Consider the following 18,814-nt stretch of genomic DNA (forward strand, 5'->3'; position numbering starts at 1 on the left):
TTAATGAATATAAATTTCCAAAGTACAGCTTATGGATTACAATGGCTTCCCCCCATAACATCCCTCCCACCCGCAACCCTAGCTTTATCCACTCCCTCTCCCCTTCCATTCACATCAAGATTCATTTTCGATTCTCTTTATATACAGAAGAACAGTTTAGCATACATTAAGTAAAGATTTCAACAGTTTTCTCCCACACAGAAACATAAAGTGAAAAATACTGTTTGAGTACTAGTTATAGCATTAAATCTCAATGTACAGCTCACTAAGGACAAAGATCCTACATGAGGAGTAAGTGCACAGTGACTCCTGTTGTTGACTTAACAAATTGACACTCTTGTTTAGGGCCTCAGTAATCACCCTAGGCTCTTGTCATGAGCTGCCAAGGCTATGGAAGCCCCCTGAGTTCACTGACTCTGATCATATTTAGACAAGGCCATGGTCAAAGTGGAAGTTCTCTCCTCCCTTCAGAGAAAGGTACCTCCTTCTTTGATGACTCATTCTTTCCACTGGGATCTCACTCGTGGAGATCTTTCATTTAGTTTTTTTTTTTTTCCCCCAGAGTGTCTTGGCTTTCCATGCCTGAAATACTCTCATGGGCTTTTCAGCCGGATCCGCATGCCTTAAGGGCTGATTCTGAGGCCAGAGTGCTGTTTAGGACATCTGCCAGTTTTATGCAGATAAATTTCAGCTTAAAGAGTATTGAGCACCTGCAATGTTCCAGGAACTGTGATGGGTGTTTTGGGTACGAGCTCAAACATTGTGTCTATGCTTGAAGAGCTCATAGCTGAAGAGAAGGAATAAAAATAAGCAAATTACCACTTGGTGGGCTCCCAGAGAGTGTGAATAGGATTCTGTGGAAGTAGAGAGGGAGGTACTACTTCTGGCTGTAGCAGCAGAGTTTAGAAGAATATGACACTGGAAATTAGTAGATGGAAAGAAAATTGCTAGATGAAAAGAGGTGGGTTATAGGAGAAGAGGAAAGAAACTTTAAGCAGAAATTAAAACAGTTTCAGGTTAGTATGAGGAAGCATAATGTATTTGAGTAGCCAGGAGTAGTTTCTTATGGCTTTAGAGCCTGTGGAGAATAGGAGAGGGCAGAAGAGGTAATAGATGAACCTGGACACACACATGTGCTTGAAGCAGATTGGGAAATACCCTGCCTTTCATATGGGGAAGACTGAAGATGTAAGACATATTTATTACATAAACGGTCACATTGGAGTGAGAAATTTCTGTCAGTTTCATAATTAGGGGGAGGAGAGACAGAGAGAGAAGAGAATGAAAATGAGAGTGAATGGGTGGATGAATGAATTGAATGTGTATATTATGAGGCAAGATCAGCCATGGGTGATGGGAGAACCAAGAGGGCAGTATTATTGAAAGATGACGTACTCTGGAAAGCAACTGTTTGGTATAGTGGTGTACATGGTAAGTGTGTGAGCGGTGCAAGTACTTCATTATAACATACTTGTATGTGTGAAGGTAGCACTTGAATCCCTGAATAATTAATTATAGTGCCAAGGAAAATTATTATTGCATCAACACCTGACAGTGATATATATGAATATGAGTCATGCAAATGACTGAGGTACATTTGCATGGCTCATGGGAGTCCATGGTTTAGGAGCCCATGAAAGGTGTGTGTATGGTGGCAGAGAGTAAAAAAGGGAGTTTTGGATGGAACTGATATTGTGTGTGCTCCTGTGATTGTATATCTTGTGACCAAAGGGATGGCATTAGGCTTAAAAGTGGCCTGGTATTCATCAATACAAAGTAAGTTATTAGCAATAATGACTTCATAACCAAGGGAAGTCATTGTGCTCCCCTGGATCTCCACTTCTTTTCCTGTAAAATGAAGAATTTGCATCTGATAATCTCCAAAAATCTTATAATTTTTTTTATTTTGCATTTTATTAATATAAAGGAACAGACAATGTTATTCAAAGATATTGTTCTAAGAATATTGATGCTTACTTCCTTCTTTCTTAATTTTTAAGATAACAAATTTTTAAATTACCTTATGGTCAAAGTCTTAATGCTCTACTACAATTTTCTCCTTTAAAGTACTGGATAAATTTGGTTATAGAGGATTGGTGTGCACTTGTATGTTGTAATCAATTTGTATAGATATATTATATGCTATTAAAAATATATTGATGTAGCTTCTTCCATTTGCATTTTAGATGGTTGAACACTTTGGGAATGCTGGCCAACCAGGGCATTGATGTAGTGATACGGCATTCATTTTTTGACCATGGATACAATCACCTTGTGGACCAGAATTTTAACCCATTACCTGTAAGTGTGGGATAAAGATTCCCAGATCTTTTTCCATAGCATTCATTTCTTTTGATTATACCTTGTTCTACGCTAAGTTTTTCTCCTGTTGCTGTCACTAGTTAATTTCATAAATTGGATAGCATTTCTTGTCTTTCTTGCCTTGACTGATTTCACAGACTTAGACTATACCACAACGCATCTGGATGTGTACCTACATGTTTATGCAGGTATGATATATGTTTATTACAATTATTTTAGCAAACCTTATGCAGTTGAGATTCCACATCTACTTGTGGCCTGTTTGAACTCTGCTTGACAGTCATTTTTTTCCAGATTGTTTTCTTTTCGTGCTAATGGGAGACTTTGTTTAATGTCAAATGCAGCATGTTGAAAGCAGATGGGTAGTGCTAGCAACATCAGATACAGTGGGAATCCATCTCTTGGAGAGTGGTTGGAGTGTACTTAGTTGCATAGTTAGATATTGAACCCCACATGACAGTGAGGGTTTTTGCCTGGTCTCTCAAGGACAGAGGAGACTAGAGCAGCATGAGGAAAGCAGAGATTGGTGATTGTCTGGTGACCCTATTGGACAGTCAGAGAAATCCTGCTTAGCTCAGGAAAGCTATACTTACCAGAAATACAGCGGGGGTTATCCCTTTTCACAGACATCATGGTCACTGGGAAAGGTTAGACTCCCTTCATCAATTCATAGAGTTTCAGAGCTGGGGTTCCCCTAAGTTACCAGTTCCACATCATTGAATAGAAGGAAGAGGGATTGCAGAGACAACCTCAGACTCTAGTTCTGTGTCCTGGTCCAGTGCTCTTTGTACAGAATTACTGACGCATGGGTATAAACAAGCCCAAATGGGAACCAGTGAATTTCCCTACCATTTGCTTCCATCTACCTATTTCTACCCCATTCCCTCCATCCTCCCAGCTCTGAATTACGAGGCTTCTAACCCAAGACAGGAAATAGCCTAACACCAGTAGCACCATTTCCATGTCTCACAAGAATCCCTCTAGGTTGGAATGGAATACCAAGTAAGTATTGTATCACTAGGGTTCCATGACTCCAAGACTGCAGCTAAATCATAAATGTGAAACCATTCACCACAGTTGCTTTTCTCCACAGGACAAAGATACCTCCTGCAAAGTGTGTTGGGGAGAGGTTTCAGTGGAAAAAGGTAGAGAGAGCTTTCACTTTGAAACCATAGAGGGTTTTTTGTGGTTTTCTTTTCTTTTTTTTTCTTTTTTTTTTTTTTTGGCTTGTAAACTTGTAGAAATTAAACAAAATAGGAAAGTATCTATGAAGTATAAGCATTAAATAAATATTATGTCACACAGCAGTAAATATTTGTTGAATACCAGGCACTAAGGAGGAGACTAGTAATATATAAATGAATAAATAAGCAATAGATTACTGTGACGACTGCTTCAGCACACATAAACAGGAAAGGCTCCTCTGACAAGATGTCATGTGTGCCAAGAGCTCGAGGACAGAGAGGAGCCAGCTCTCAGGTTTTGCAGAACTTTCCAGGTGGGGAAAGAGGCTAACACAAAGGTGCCGGGCAAGAACAAACTTGGCATATTGGAGAACACACGAGAATATCAGAGTGATTGGGGTATGGCAGAGAAGGGGGAAACTAGGCAGGTAGAGTTCAGATCATATAGGCTTGATAAGCTGAAAGGAGTTTGGCTTTTATTTTTTAAGAAGTAAAAGGAAGCTTTAATCGAGGAAGTAACTTGTAACTTACATTTTTAAAAGATGCTGGCATAATTAGTGCATGAAATGTTACAATTTTTAAGTTATGCAGACAATACTTAATAATTTACAGATCATTTTCCTGAAGTATATCAATAATGCTTCAAAAATTCTGTCCTTCCTTTTTCCTTCTTTCCTTTGTGCCTTCCTTCACTTGTTTAAATTTCATTCATTCTTCTTGACCGTGCACTGTGAGCTGATTGCTATTCCTGGCATTGGGCCACTGTGGTAAACCAAAACAATAAGGTTCCTGAACTCTCAGTATTTATAATGTAGTAAAGTGTACTGAGAAATGGAAAATAAATAAACACATGAAGAAGATAATTGCAGTTTCACATAGTTGCTCTAAAAAAAGCATGGTGAGATAATACAACTATTTATACTCATTCTACTGACAAGAAACTGATATTCTATGAAGTTACTAAGTGATTTATCCAAGGTCAGACAAGAAGAATCAGAACTCTCAGAGTGTGTAAATTCTAAATCCCAATTTCTTTTCATACGATTTCTTGTAATACTGTCCTGGGTTTCTTTCTTGTGATCTTAGAGCAAATTTTGCCTTAGAATTGAGTCTACAGATTAAAACAGGTATCTTAGAGAATTGAAAAAAGAAAACAGGATAGAAAAAGATAGTCTTTGGATGAGTAGAAATCTTCATTTCCAGGGTTGGACATACCTGGATTTCATACCAACCCTCTATGTACCTTGCATGGCCATGTGTGACCTAAACTCACAAGTTCTCGTGACTTTTTCTTCCCAAATGAGAAGTGACTTCTTTCACTTGCTTCCTTGCTTCCAGTGACTTCCTTCACACAGATGGCACAACAAGCCTCGGTGGCTCTGCATTGATAGCAGAGCTCATAGAAGCTCACAGGGAGCTAAGACAAGTCCCACTGATTCAGCACAAAGGCTCAAATGATCTGGGCAGCTGTATGTTTGGAAACACCAAGCTCTAATCAATAAACCATATGTAAAATCTCTTTTAAAGGTAGCAATCTTTTTATTCTCAGAATGATGCTGTGCGTCTAGGACATATGGCATGCATGGTAGAAAATGAGTGTGAAGACCCCAGTCAGGAGACTATTACCTTCCTCTATAAATTCATTAAGGGAGCTTGTCCCAAGAGCTATGGCTTCAATGCAGCGAGACTTGCTAATCTTCCAGAAGAGGTCATTCAAAAGGGACACAGAAAAGCGAGAGAATTTGAGAAGATGACTCAATCACTACGATTATTTCGGGAAGTTTGCCTGGCTAGTGAGAGGTCGACTATAGATGCTGAAGCGCTCCATAAGTTGCTGACTCTGATTAAGGAATTATAGACTACACTTGGAAGCTTTGACTTTTGACAAAGGTGGTAAATTCACACAACATTATGATCTAATAAACTTTATTTTTTAAAAATGAAAAAAAAAGGTAGCAATCTTTCTTTTCACTAATAAATTCTGTGCCTTATAAGCAGAGAAGTTGGCATCTGCGAGATTGTGTCCTAAGTCTGCCTTGGAAAGAGTTTATAATGCTAGACCAGGGCACCAATCTGACAGACATTGCCAGCATGCCCCTGGAATGTGTAATGGAGACACACCTGGAAATCATTTTGGTTGCCACTTGAGAGAGTTGTGCAAAAGATAACCAAACACTGCCAATAAAAACTTGTGGATTTTACATCGTGATTAAATCTTCAAGAGGGTTTGTTAAGAGTTAAAGGGATTAATGAGTTGTGTTTTGGTTGCTTCCCAGAAAAATCAGTATTTTCTATTCCTGTTCCTTCAAACCCAGCTCAGTGCATTTCAAGAAAGGATCTGAATAGCAAATAGTGTCTTGCTTTTGTTTTTGTTAGTTCTCTTAGATGAACTCAGAAAAAGTGAGCATTTCAGCCTTCTGATTCCTCAACCAGTATCCCAGATTACCCCTCCCTCTGCTCACTCATTTGACCCCAGTTTGTACCATTTCAGCCCAACTCTGGCAGCACTGCTCCAACAGCTCCAATGTATGTTAAGAGAGAATATGAGGCTGCTCTTTATTTAAAAAAAAAAAAAAAGATTTATTTATTTGAAAGTCATAGTTAGAAAGAGAGATCTTCCATCTGCTGGTTCATTCCCCAAGTGGTCACAATGCCAAGGCTGAGCCAGGCCAAAGCCAGAAAAGCCAGGAGCCAGGAGCTTCATCTGGGTCTCCAGGTGCTGCTTTTCCCATGCCATTAGCAGGAAGCTGGGTCAGAAGTAGAGCAGCTGGGACACGGACCAGTACCCAAATGGGATGCCAGCATTGCAGCAGCTTCACCTGCTAAGCCACAAAAAAACTTGTCCCTAGAAAGATCATTTTCAACTACATCCCGTGTTCTTCACGGGAGCTTCTCTAGAAAAGTGCTCTCTCTTCTCCTGTTGTACGATTTTGCTTCTCCTGGGAAGAGAACACTTAGCTCAGCCATGCTAAATCACTAGACTCCCAGCCTTTTCCCCTGACCCCCCTCCCACTGGGAAAGAAAGGATGTGCGACTCTCCACAGCCAGTCAGTCACAGACTCCCTTGGGAGTAGGTGATGTATGTGCAGAAGAGATCTCACATTTGGTGGACGTAGTCCAGACTCCACCAGTCACAGGCATTTCTCCTGAGAGAGGGCTTTGGAATCTAGCATGCTGCTTTAAAAAAAAAAAAAAAAAAAAAAACTTGATTTACAGAGCTTTCAGGGAAAGGAATGGTGAATTATTAGTCAACATCTTCGTAATTCTCATAGCAGGCTAGCAAAAAACAGTCTTCACACAAACATAATTCAACTCATGGATCATTGACATCTCAAATGTATCAGACTCTGTGCTAGGCATTCTACAGGTATGCATGTAAATAAGACAGTACAGAGCTGATAATTTGAAGTGTGTTTCTGGAATTACAATTCAGAGCCCTCTATTTAGAAAAAAAAAATCTAGATCACACTGAAGTGCCTTTTCCATAGTGGGCGTAATGGTGCAAATGTTTGCTGTCAGTCTTTCTTTTTGCCTACTATCCCTGCCAAATAATAATAACCATTCAGTTCAGCTCAATGCACATTTATTGAGCACTGCAGTGTGCATTGGTCATGGATTGGAGCACAATTTACTAGGCTATAATGAGGTTTAATGTAAGGCCGCAATTCCCATAGCAACGTGATTTGTACCTAGATAATCACTGTTCAGATGTCACTTGGCCATTGAAAAGAAACTTTGACTTGTACTGATGCCTGTTTAGTTCAGTTTGTTAGTATAACACAAGGTCCTGTGACAATATCCTGGTTGCTTCATCCTTGTTTCCCTTTAAAGTGTAACATTCACTTACACACTATGGCCATGGTGTGGACACAGGATCATCTTTCAGGGGTGGGGAACCTTTGTTCTGCCAAGTGCCATTTGGATATTTACATATCATTCACGCATCATACAAAATTATCAACCCCAAAGTTAGCCTGCTAAGATTTACTGAATTTCTAATCTTGCCTACAGTTGCCTTCTTGGGGCCAGGTCAAATGATTTCCTCAACCCTGGAAACCTTTCCTTTTCCTAGGGAAGAACCCCCGCAGCTACAAACCCATGCCCCATTGATACTGGAGTGATGCAAGACCACCACCCATTTAGGAGGTGTCCCTAGGAGCAGCAGGAGCCTAAGACTATGGCAAGAATCAAGGGCCATAGTCCTAGCTCTGCCATTAGTTAGATGTGTATCTTTAGGTTCCAGTTTCTCATCACTTAAATTGCGATAAAAATTTCTGCTCTACCTTCTTCCAAAATTTATTATTACTGTCCATGAGAAAATTAGGTATGTCAATAGGATTCTGATTTTGTGTATACATATGCATATAAAATTACTGGAAGGAACATAATCTATATCTAAATTATATGTACATAGATTTATGATATTGATAATATCTACATAATCTATATCTAAATGATAAAGTAGTTTTCTTTGGATGGTAGGATATAGGCAGTTTTTATTTCCTTTGTGGATTCTTTTTTTTTCCTATGTAAAATTGTTTCAGTCAACATTATTGCTTTTGAAACCTCAAATAAATTAAAGGCCATTTTTTAGAAATTATATATTCATTTTAAAGACAACAAGATAAAGACGGACAGATAGAGATCTCCCATCTGCTGGTTCATTCCTCAGGTGAATGCAACAGCGGGAAGCACCCAATTACTTGAACCTTCATCTGCTGCCTTTATAGAATGAACATTAGCAGGAAGCTGGAGTTGGGACCAGAGCCAAGACTCAAACCTCAGTGTGCTGATAAAAGACACAGACATCCCAAGTAGTGTATTAACAACTGCACAAAGGATATTTACAGGTTATTAAAAAAAAGCATTGAAAGAATTAAATATCCTATATAAAGAGCTCAGCAAATATGATCTCAGTTTCATCATTTATCAATCATATATCAATCATATTTCACCCATAAGCGCCTATTACACTCATGCTGTATGCTAAGCAGCGTGCTAGATACTGGAGACACTTTCCTTGTACTCATTGAACTTATGGTATAGATGGGGAGACAGATATGTGAGCAGGGACTATGGAAGAAAGACTGTAGTAGGATGGAAGAGGACTGCAGAATGAGATCTGTGTAGGACTGGGGCAGAGCACCCAGGAAGGTTTTCTGGAGGAGACCAGTGCCCGTGCTGCGTCCTGAAGAAGGGCAGGTTTTCCGTAGAAGAGTTTGGGTCTGCAGAGATCTTCCAGAAGCAACAGCATGTGCCGCGGTTCAGAGGCATTCATTTTCCAGTGAGTCATGGTGGATGAATTATGAAAAATTAGTTTGGAAAACTCTTCCCATTGCTGTCCAGTGGCCACACAGGGTGTGTGAAAATTAAAGAATTTCAAAGCTGCAGACCTGGGGGTGGTAAGAAGCCAGGAGGAACAAAACCCAGCCAAACTAGCCTGTGACTTGTTTCTTAGTATAGTCTCTTTTCTCTTTCTTTTCTTTCCCGTGGGAGCCATCAGGAAGATGAAAGCAGCAGAGTGTACCTGGTTAGAGGTAGCTGTGATGTGAAACTCAATCTTCTCATTAGGAGCCCTGACAAAGACTTCTCCGTGTGCAGCCTTCCTTTGTGGGAACCTGCGGCTGCTGAGAGAAGGGCATCCTTGGCTGCAGGATCAATCACTGAGACTCACATTGGCTCCACGTCAGTGGCCAAAGGACCTGGGCTGCGTGCCCAGTGGACATGACTGGCTTGCTTCTTTCCTCCTGTGCGCCTCTAACTCCTGGCTTCTCAGATCAGCGCCGGTGCTGTGCTCCTCCTAACTAGGAAGGGACCTCATTTGCTTTTACTTTGAAGATCTTCTGATTGTTTTTTTACTATCAGTTCTTATTCTTTACTTACTTAGCAACCTGAGCAGTGTGTATAGGATGTCAGCAGCACATACTAGCAGTTCTAATGGCTCACCCAGATGGAAGCTGCTGAGGCAGTAGAAAGAACTCTGACATGACCTTAGAAGATGCAGGCTCAAAATGCAGGGCCACAATTTTTTAGTCACATGAGTCTTCATTTCCTCCCCTGTAACAAGGGTTAGCTGTGCTGGGGCTGGAGAGCAGGGGTTATCTGAATGTACACTTAAGAGTATGGCTTTGGAATCAGACTGACTTGTCTTTTAAATCCAGCTGTATCTACCATCTATACGTCCTTGGATTCACTACTAATCCTCACTAAACACCAATCTCCTCTCTTATAAAATAGAGACAATAATAATGTCTATCTCTGAAGGTTGGAAAGAATTAAATGAACCAATGGATGTGTCTTATACTACATGGTATCCACTCAGTAAATGTTAATATGATGTATTTATCTCACTGTAGTGCATTTGAATATTTATAGAGAGATCTAAAAATCAACTCCAAGTATTAACGGTTAAAGTATGAAAGGTAGACAGATTTTTGGTAAAAGTTAAATTACTAGAATATTAGAGGGAAAAAGGAAAGTTGTGATTTTTTGTACTTGAGAGGAATTTGTACTTGAGACTGCAAATGGTTAAAGACAAACTAAAAATTATATTTTATTTCCCTGCAGAGAAGATGCTGCCACTCTTCTCCCTGTGAAGGTAATTAGGCAGTAACCAGGCTGCAACACCAGCTCTGCACCTTCATTTGGTATTTATAAATGGTCAATAAACCCTGGAAACCATGGTGTGTTCCCTCAAAGTGCTAATGACAGCACATTATGTGAATCACTGAAAAGCAACAATTGAAAACCCCACTCTGCTATCAGCCATTTATATTGTTCCCAGATTGCAATACTGAGGGATTACAGATACAGTGAATTGTGTGACAACCTGGATAAATTAGGGAGGAGAAGCAATTACAGCTTCACGCTGCTTGAGCTGGTGAGCATGGTGTGCCACCCTTGCAGCCTGCGAGGAGGAGGAGCATGTGCAGCTGTGGAATGAGAATAACTGCACCACTCCTAACCTCATCAGCTCACCAAAAACACTAAAAAAAAAAAAAAAAATTACAATAATCGGACAAGAAGAAGGAAGGCACAGTGGTGTCTGGTTATAACCTTTGGGACCCAACACACAAGTCTGTGTTAAAAGTGACCAGGAGGAACCAAGATTCTGCTGTTTCCTAACTCAGTCATGTATTTGCAACTGTTTAACTAAGAGCAAGTGTATTTTTAAAAAATAGAACTAGGATAAACAAACATATATTCCTTTTAGTTGTTATTTAAATGCATTAAACAAATTTTTAATTTTTTAAAAAAAAATTTATCAGTTTTTAGTACTTCAGTCACTTTCAGTTGTTACCAATCCCTACTTATTTTATCTCTGGTTTGGTTTTAAGTTTTGAAAAAGATTGAATAGAATACAACATTTTACAGATGCTTGTATTCCATTTTGAAAGGCAGAGTTGGGGCCAGTGTTGTGGCATAATGGATAAGGGCCCTGCCTACAACGCTGGCATCTTGTACAGTCACTGGGTTCGAGTCCTGCCTGCTCCACTTCCAATCCAACTCCCTGCTGATGGCCTGGAAAAGCATCAGAGGATGGCCCAAGTACTTGGACCCCTGCACCGATTTGGGAGACCTGGAGGAAGATCCTGGCTGTTGGCTTCAGCTTGGCCCAGTCCTGACTGTTGCAGCCATTTGGGGATTGCATCAGCAAATGGAAGATCTCTCGCTATGACTTTTTCTCTCTCTCTCTGTAGCTGTGGCTTTCAAATAAATAAAATTAATTTTTTAAAAAAAGAAAGAGTTATAGAGGGAGGGATGGGGGGAAACAGAAATAACAGACGTCTTCCATTTGCTGGTTCACTCTCCAAATGGCCACAACAGCTGGCACTATGCCAAGCTGAAGCCGGAAGTCCAGAACTCCATCCAGGTCTCCCATGTGGATGACAGGGACCTACCTACTTGGGCCATCTTCTGCTGCCTTCCCTGGCACATTAGCAGGAAGTTAGATTGGAATTAGAATAGCTGGGACTCCAGTGGCACTCAGGTATAGGGTGCCTGTGCCACAAATGGTGCCTTAACCACTGCACCACAACACAGGCCACCATTCTGACTCTAAACTCGACTTGAGAAGACCTGCCTTCATCTTGATGATAATTCCCCTACAGCCTTTCTTCATTAGAGAAGTAGTTCTCAAGCCTGGCTATATGTTATAGCCATCTAGGGAGCTATTAAAAATACCTGTGTTCAGGCCACAGTCCCAAAGACCCCAAGCCAGTTAGTCTGTAGAGAATCCCAGATGTTGCTGTGTTTTAGTCTCCCAAGTGAGTCTAATGTGTAGCCAGGATTCAGAACCACTGGGTTATAGGCTTCCATTTACTTAGAATAGAAATTAACCTTTACTCCTCTGTACTCAATGCTTACTTCAATTATCAAGATATAAACAAAATATTTAGAATTTTCTATTAATTATCCAATTGAAAAAAATTAATTTAATATTAGGTGCCAGACATTTATAGACTCTGAGAACATAGAGGTAAATGAGAAAGACAAGATTCCTGCCCTCAATGGAGATTATAGTCTAGAAGGGGAGACTAAAAATAGACAAGTAAATTAAGGATTAATCATAAAATCAAGATTGCTGTGTAGGAAGTAAACAGGTGGCTAAGTTGAACAATGATGATGGGAGACCTCTTTGCACAGCATGGCTAAGAAGTCTTCATGAAGAGGCAACCCTTTAAGGGCTGGAGGAAGAGCAGAGCCTTCTTTCAGAGAAGGCTCAGGCACACATCAGAGGCCATCCAGGCCTTGCAGATAATCCTAAATTAGGCACAGTGCACCCACAGCCAGATACCCTGCTTGGTACAAGTTCACTAAGATCTCCTGTAGCTGGTGACTTACTTGTCCTTGCAAGCAGCAACTGGTAAACCTCTCTGCTTTCTATCTGTTGCTGTTTGTGTGAATAAGGTGGAGCATCCCACTGCCTGCCCCTGTGTCATGAATCTCTAACAACCTAATGCTTACTGTGTTTGCCATCACTGACCCAGCTGTCTCCGTGTGACCCTCTGTCACCTCTCATCAGGCTTTGAAATGAAAACAGGACATTTGGGAGTTTCTCATACTATTCTGTATTTCTGTGTGTTTACAAATTTCATTGATAATTGTTTCCATGTCCTCACGCCAGGTTGTTGTGACAAACGGTAAAACAGAACAATGTTTTAGCTGCTGTGAAATATAGAAAATGAAGTAAGATTTTTTTCTCTGCATGTTTACGATTTGTTCTGGGTGACAAAGCTGTGGAGAGACAGTTACTCAAAGAAAACATGTTCCTGAGAAAACTCCTTGTCCCAGGGCACTGCAGTGATGTGACAGCAAGAAGGGAGAGGGACTAGAGACAGATGGCAGATGACCTGGAAGACCGGGAGTACTGGATCTGAGTCCAGGTTCTGCTACCAAGTCACTTATTGTGTGGTGTTGAAAGTTCTTGGCCTGTCTTAAATGTGGAGGTTGAACCCAATGATATCATTCCCCCTAAGCTCTGACATTTTTTGATTCACCTTTAATATTTTCATATAGTGTCTTCAGGCACACCTCCCAGCTGGACTTAGATTAGTAAAACCTTTTAAAATAATTAAAATGCATGACTTCACTTTGAATTAATTCAACAAGTAACACTCTTTTCTTCAGGCTCAGGCAACCCTATTACAGCACTTACTGCTTCCTTTAATTGAGTTATGGGGTACATTTAATTTCCTCCCTGTGACTATAAGCACCAGGAAAATGGAAGTCACCTCTCCTGTTTATACCTTCCATGACGCTCTGAACATAGTGCTTACCAAACTCTAAAGATGTTCAGTGACTGGGATTCTGGGGCTACAGAAAGAATCAAGGCAGATTTTTAAATTTTTTTTCTAAATATAAAGAGAACAGATTTTATGCACACCATAGGTACAGTTCCAAGAAGACAACAACACTTTCTTCACTGCCCCTCCCCACTAACTCTCCACCCTCCTCTCTCGTCATCAGTTTTTGCAAAACAATAATTTTAATAATTCACAGGGTTATTTCACCCCTATTCACAGTATTCAACAAGCAAAAAGTAGAAAGACTACAGTTCACAGGAGTATAAACAAGAGCTAAAAATGACAAACATATAACACGACGTTCATCTCATTCTTATACATGTTTTGGTATTCTATATTAACTGCCACATATCAGAGAAAGCGTATGATATTTGTCTTTTTGAGACTGGCTTTAATTTTACTAAGAGTAATAATTTCCAGTTGCAGCCATTTCATTGCAAAAGACAGGATTTCATTCTTCTTTTACAGCTGAGTGGTATTCTATAGTAAATATATATCACGTTTTCTTTATCCAGTCATCAGTTGATGGACATCTGGGTTGATTCTATATCTTAGCTATTTTAAATTGAGCTGTAATAAACACGGGAGTGCAAATAACTCTTTCATATTCTGATGATATTTCATTTGGGTAAATTTCCAGAAGTGATATGGCTGGGTCATACAGGAGATTTATTTTCAGGTATCTGACAATCTCCATACTGACTTCTACAATGGTTGTACTACTTTACATCCCCACCAACAGTGGCTTAGGGTACCTTTTACCCCACATCCTCAAAAGCATTTATTATTTTTTTCTATTTTTGGATGATAGCCATTTTAACTGGTTTGAGTTGAAACCTCACTGTGGTTTTGATTTGCATTGCCCTGATGGCTAGTTATCCTGAGCATTTTTTCATGTGTATGTTGGTCATTTGTATTCCATCCTTTGTAAATTGCTGGACATGTCCTCTGCCCATTTCTTAAATGGATTGTTTGTTTTGTTGTTGTTGAGTTTCTTGAGCTCTTTATAGATCCTGGTTAATCCTTTATCAGTTGCATAGTTTGCAAATATTTTCTCCCATTCTGTCAGTTGCCTCTTCACTTAGTTTAGTTTTTCCTTTGCAGTGCAGAAGGTTTTTGGCTTGTTGTAATCCCATTTGTCTATTTTTGCTTTGATTGCGTGTGCTTCTGGGGTCTTTTCCAAGAAATAGTTGCCTGTATCAGTGTCTTACAGAGTTTTCACAATGTTCTTCTCTAGTAATTTGATGGTATCAGGTTATAGATTTAGATTTTTAATCCATTTTGAGTTAAATTTTCTGCAAGATGTAATGTAAGGGTATTGTCTCATACTTCTGCATGTGGAGATCCAATTTTCCCAGCACCATTTGTTGAAGAGACTGTCCTTTCTGTAGGGATTGATTTCAGCTCATTTTCAAAGACTAGTTGATTGTAGATGTGTGGATTAATTTCTGAAGTTTCTATTCTGTTCCATTGATCTACATGTCTATTTTTGTGTCAATATCAGGCTGTTTTGATTTTAACTTCCTTGTAGTATATTTTAAAGTCTGGTATTGTGATGCCTCTGGCTTTATTTCTGTTTAAAATTCCTGTAGGTATTCAAGATCTCTTCTGTTTTCAGATGAATTTTAGCATCATTTTTTCTAGATCTGAGAAGAATGTCATTTGTATTTTGATTGGGATCACATTGAATCTGCAAATTGCTTTTGGTGGTATGAACATTTTGATGATATTAATTCTTCCAATTCTAGAACATGGGAGATTTTTCCAATTTTTATGATTTCTTCTATTTCTTTCTTTAATGTTTTGTGATTTACATTATAATGATTTTTCACATCCTTGGTCAAATTAATCAAGATATTTAAGTTTTATTGTAGCTATTGTGAATGGGACTGGTCTTACAAATCCTTTTCAGCCATAGCATTGCCTGTGTATACAAATGCTGTTGATTTTTGTGTGTGAATTTTATATCCTGCAACTTTGTCAAATTATCTTATAAGTTCCAATAATTTCTTAGTGATGTATTTTTGTTTCCTTTTGTGTAGGATCATGTCATCTGCAAACAGGAATAATTAGACTTCTTCCTTTCTAATTGGAATCCCTTTGATTTTATTTTCTTGCCTAATGGCTCTGGCTAAAACTTGAAGAACTGTAGTAAACAGCAGTGGTGAAAGTGGGCATCTGTATCTGGTCCCAGATCTTAGTAGAAATGTTTATAACCTTTCCCCATTGAATCTGATGCTGGCAGTGAGTCTGTCATTTATTGTCTTAATTGTATTGTCTAGCCAATTTGCTTAAGGTTTTTACCATGAAAGGATGTAGTATTTTATCAAATGCTTTCTTTACATCTATTGAGATAATCATGGCATTCATTCTTCAATTTGTTAATGTTATTTATCATATTTGTTGATTTGCATATATTGAACCATCCCTCCATACCAGAGATAAATCCTACTTGGCCTGGGTGAATGATCTTTCTGATGTGTTGTTGGATTAGATCACCTAGTATTTTGTTGAGATTTTCTGCATCTATGTTCACCAGTGATATTGGTTTATAGTTCTCTTTCTTTGTGGTATCTTTTTCTGGTTTTGTAATTAAGGTGATACTGGCCTCATAGAAGAAGGTTGGGAGGATCTCTCCCTTTCAGTCATTTTGAATAGTTTGAGGAGAATTGGAATTAGTTCTTCTTTAAAAATTTGCTAGATGGGCTGGTGCTATAGTATAGTAGGGTAAGCCTTCACCTGTGGTGCCAGCATCCCGTATGGGTGCCAGTTCATGCCCTGGCTGCTCCTCTTCTGATCCAGCTTTCTGCCTATGGCTGGAATAGGAGGATGGCCCAGCTGCTTGGGCCCCTACACCCACAGGGGAGACCCAGAAGAAACTTCTGGCTCCTGGCTTTGGATTGGCCTGACTCCAGCCTTTGTGGCCATTTGGAGAGTGAACCAGCAGATGGATTTCTCTCTGTCTCTCTCTCTGTTTGTAGCTCTACCTCTCAAATTTTTTTTAATTAAAAGTTTGGTAAAACTCAACAGTGAAGTCAAGGCATATTTTTATTGTCAGGTGCTAAGTGCCTGCTGTACACTGAGAGAAAGTATAGCTTGCTGCTTAGAGCTTGGACTCAAGCGAGACAAATCTGGATGTGATTCTCAGCTCTACTGTCTACCTGCTATGTTATATTTGACAGATTTTCCATTATCCTCCATCATCTGTGTAATGGGGGATGCTAGTAGAGTTTACTCTGTAGAGTTCTTGTGAGGGCTTTACTGAACACCTGACACTTAGTAACAACATAGTAATATTACCATTGTTATATTTCTACATAGGTGAAAAGTATTAATTGAAATTTTAACATCTTGGGAAATATGGGATTACCTAGGAAACAGCCATCCTCCATAGTATTATACAGGTACAGGATTTTAATTACAACAGTGTCAGCTTGCACATAGAATGTGTTTTAGAATCTTCAGAATCCTTCACATCTTATTCATGCTCCACAAATATTTAATACTGGTTTTATTCTTTGGCTTCTTTGATTTTATTCATCATGTCCCTTTATAAGTTGCTATAGCTTACCTATACATTAATTCAGCTGACTTTCCCAGCTTCCTGATAAGGCAGGTAGGGTAGATATAGCCATCCTGGGCTGCCACACATGTGGGAGATCCAGATGGAGTTCCAGGCTCGTGGCTTTAGCTTGGCCCAGCCCCGGCTCTTGTAGCCATTTGGAAAATGAATGAGTGGACGATCCTTTCTCTCTCTCTCTCTCTCTCTCTCTCTCTCTCTCTCTCTCTCTCTTTCTCACCCCCTCACTCCCTCTCCCTGTCCCTTTCCCTCTATCTCTGTAACTCTGCCAGGTACTTCCAGTGATTCAGTGATTCTGAGCTCTATGGTTCTTCATTATTTCTTTATCTTCTCTGCCTAGTAGGTTCTGCCACAGCTTTGACAACTCCCAAATTCCTGGCAACTGTATCCCCTAGAGCCATGGCAGACAGAAGGAAGCAGAAAAATGCCTTCAAGGTAAAATAGAATGATCCCAGAACTAAAACCTGGGATTTAACAGTGGCTAATTTGTAGATTTATATTTTTACTGAATAATGAATGAAAAGAAGGAAGGAACAATTTTTAAATTTTTTATTTATAAAAAGGAACAAACTTCATGTATACAGTTTGAAGATCATAATAATATGCCCTGCCCTACCCTCACTCCCACCCTTCCTCTTTCTTTCCTTATTTTTCTTTTAATTTTTACACTGATATACGTTAAATTTTCTTTATATTCAGCAGCAGGTTAGTTTCACTGCTCATACCCAATATATTAAAAGAGCACTATTAGGTCCTTATCCCTCTATGCCAGTTATGTTGCCCCATTGATATCATACAATATGTGGGAATTTATTCCCACTTTCAAGAGGGAATTTTAAACCTCCTTCCCTAGAATCATAAACAGTACAGAACCATCCTCAATGTGTAACCATCTAATAATGGTTGGCAGATCTAAAAATCAATTAAATTGGTTGAAAGGGCCATACCAAGACATTTTGCATCTTGAGGAAAGTTCCACAGTTGGCTCTGAAGGAATAAAGATCCTTAATACTCTTTCTTCATCTTTCTTCCTGAGAGATACTGAAAACATGCACTTTGCCATGAATGTGAACTGGTATTGACCCTTTTTCTTGGGGAAAAAGCAATAGACAAGGTGTTGACAATGTCCAAGACAGCATACGGGTGGCATCAGTCTTTGCAATGGATTTAGGTATAGTTATAATCTTGGTACAGTGGAGGCTACGGGGATAAAACTGAATTCAGTTGGGAATAATCTACCCTAAGTCTCCAGTTGCATTCTGGGAGGTAGATTGAAATACTGTGTCTCAATTATCTATACTACCTTTTAGTACTTAGTAGTACTGATTTAGTGCTTATTAGTACTTACTTAGTACTGAGGCTGGATTTCCCTTTCTTCTCCTGGGTTCCCTTGAGACAGAATAGAGAAGTGTGTTGGGAGTGATTTACATGTCCTCCTATATACGATCATCCCACTAGATACCCCACTACTTCTCTACAAGTGATTTTTCCCAATCAGGAGAATCCTTTCTGGATGTTATAAGTTTTCACAGCACAACCATGTAAAATATACACCAATATTCATGCAGCAGTGAAAACCACAACATGACACTGTCACTCTAGATTTATTTTTTCTATTGGAAACCTTGCCCAAATTTTATCAGCTGAGTTCAGAAGTCCTCTTTCCTGACCAAACAGGTAGTAGTAGGATAGTTGACTTGAGTATCTGTATCCAGCAGAGCTATCCATAACCATTGGAGTTCCATCCTCTTCAAAGTTTCCCAGCAAACTTGAATGAATATGAGTGTTGGTCCCCCTTGAAAGGGAGACTTCAGGACTTCCTCTGGTCATCTTTCTCCTTAATACAGCTAGATTTGGGATAGAGGGAAGAAAAAAGATGTGGCACTAGGAGAGGGCACAACTCCATGTCAGTAAGCAAGGAT

The 18,814-nt window shown here is 39.5% G+C and overlaps 1 protein-coding gene across 4 annotated transcripts in view; it reads left to right on the top strand.

The window, feature by feature from the left end:
- Positions 1-18,814, top strand: part of HPSE2 (heparanase 2 (inactive)) — a 781,878-nt gene that overhangs the window by 633,833 nt on the left and 129,231 nt on the right. For all 4 annotated transcript variants that reach the window (XM_051824058.2, XM_051824060.2, XM_051824059.2 and 1 more), the window contains one exon: positions 2,187-2,301. In XM_051824058.2, the coding sequence (XP_051680018.1) occupies positions 2,187-2,301 (115 nt within the window). The remainder of the gene's footprint in view (positions 1-2,186; positions 2,302-18,814) is intronic.

This window comes from Oryctolagus cuniculus, chromosome 15 (assembly GCF_964237555.1).
Source record: "Oryctolagus cuniculus chromosome 15, mOryCun1.1, whole genome shotgun sequence".
Taxonomy (NCBI): Eukaryota; Metazoa; Chordata; class Mammalia; order Lagomorpha; family Leporidae; genus Oryctolagus; species Oryctolagus cuniculus.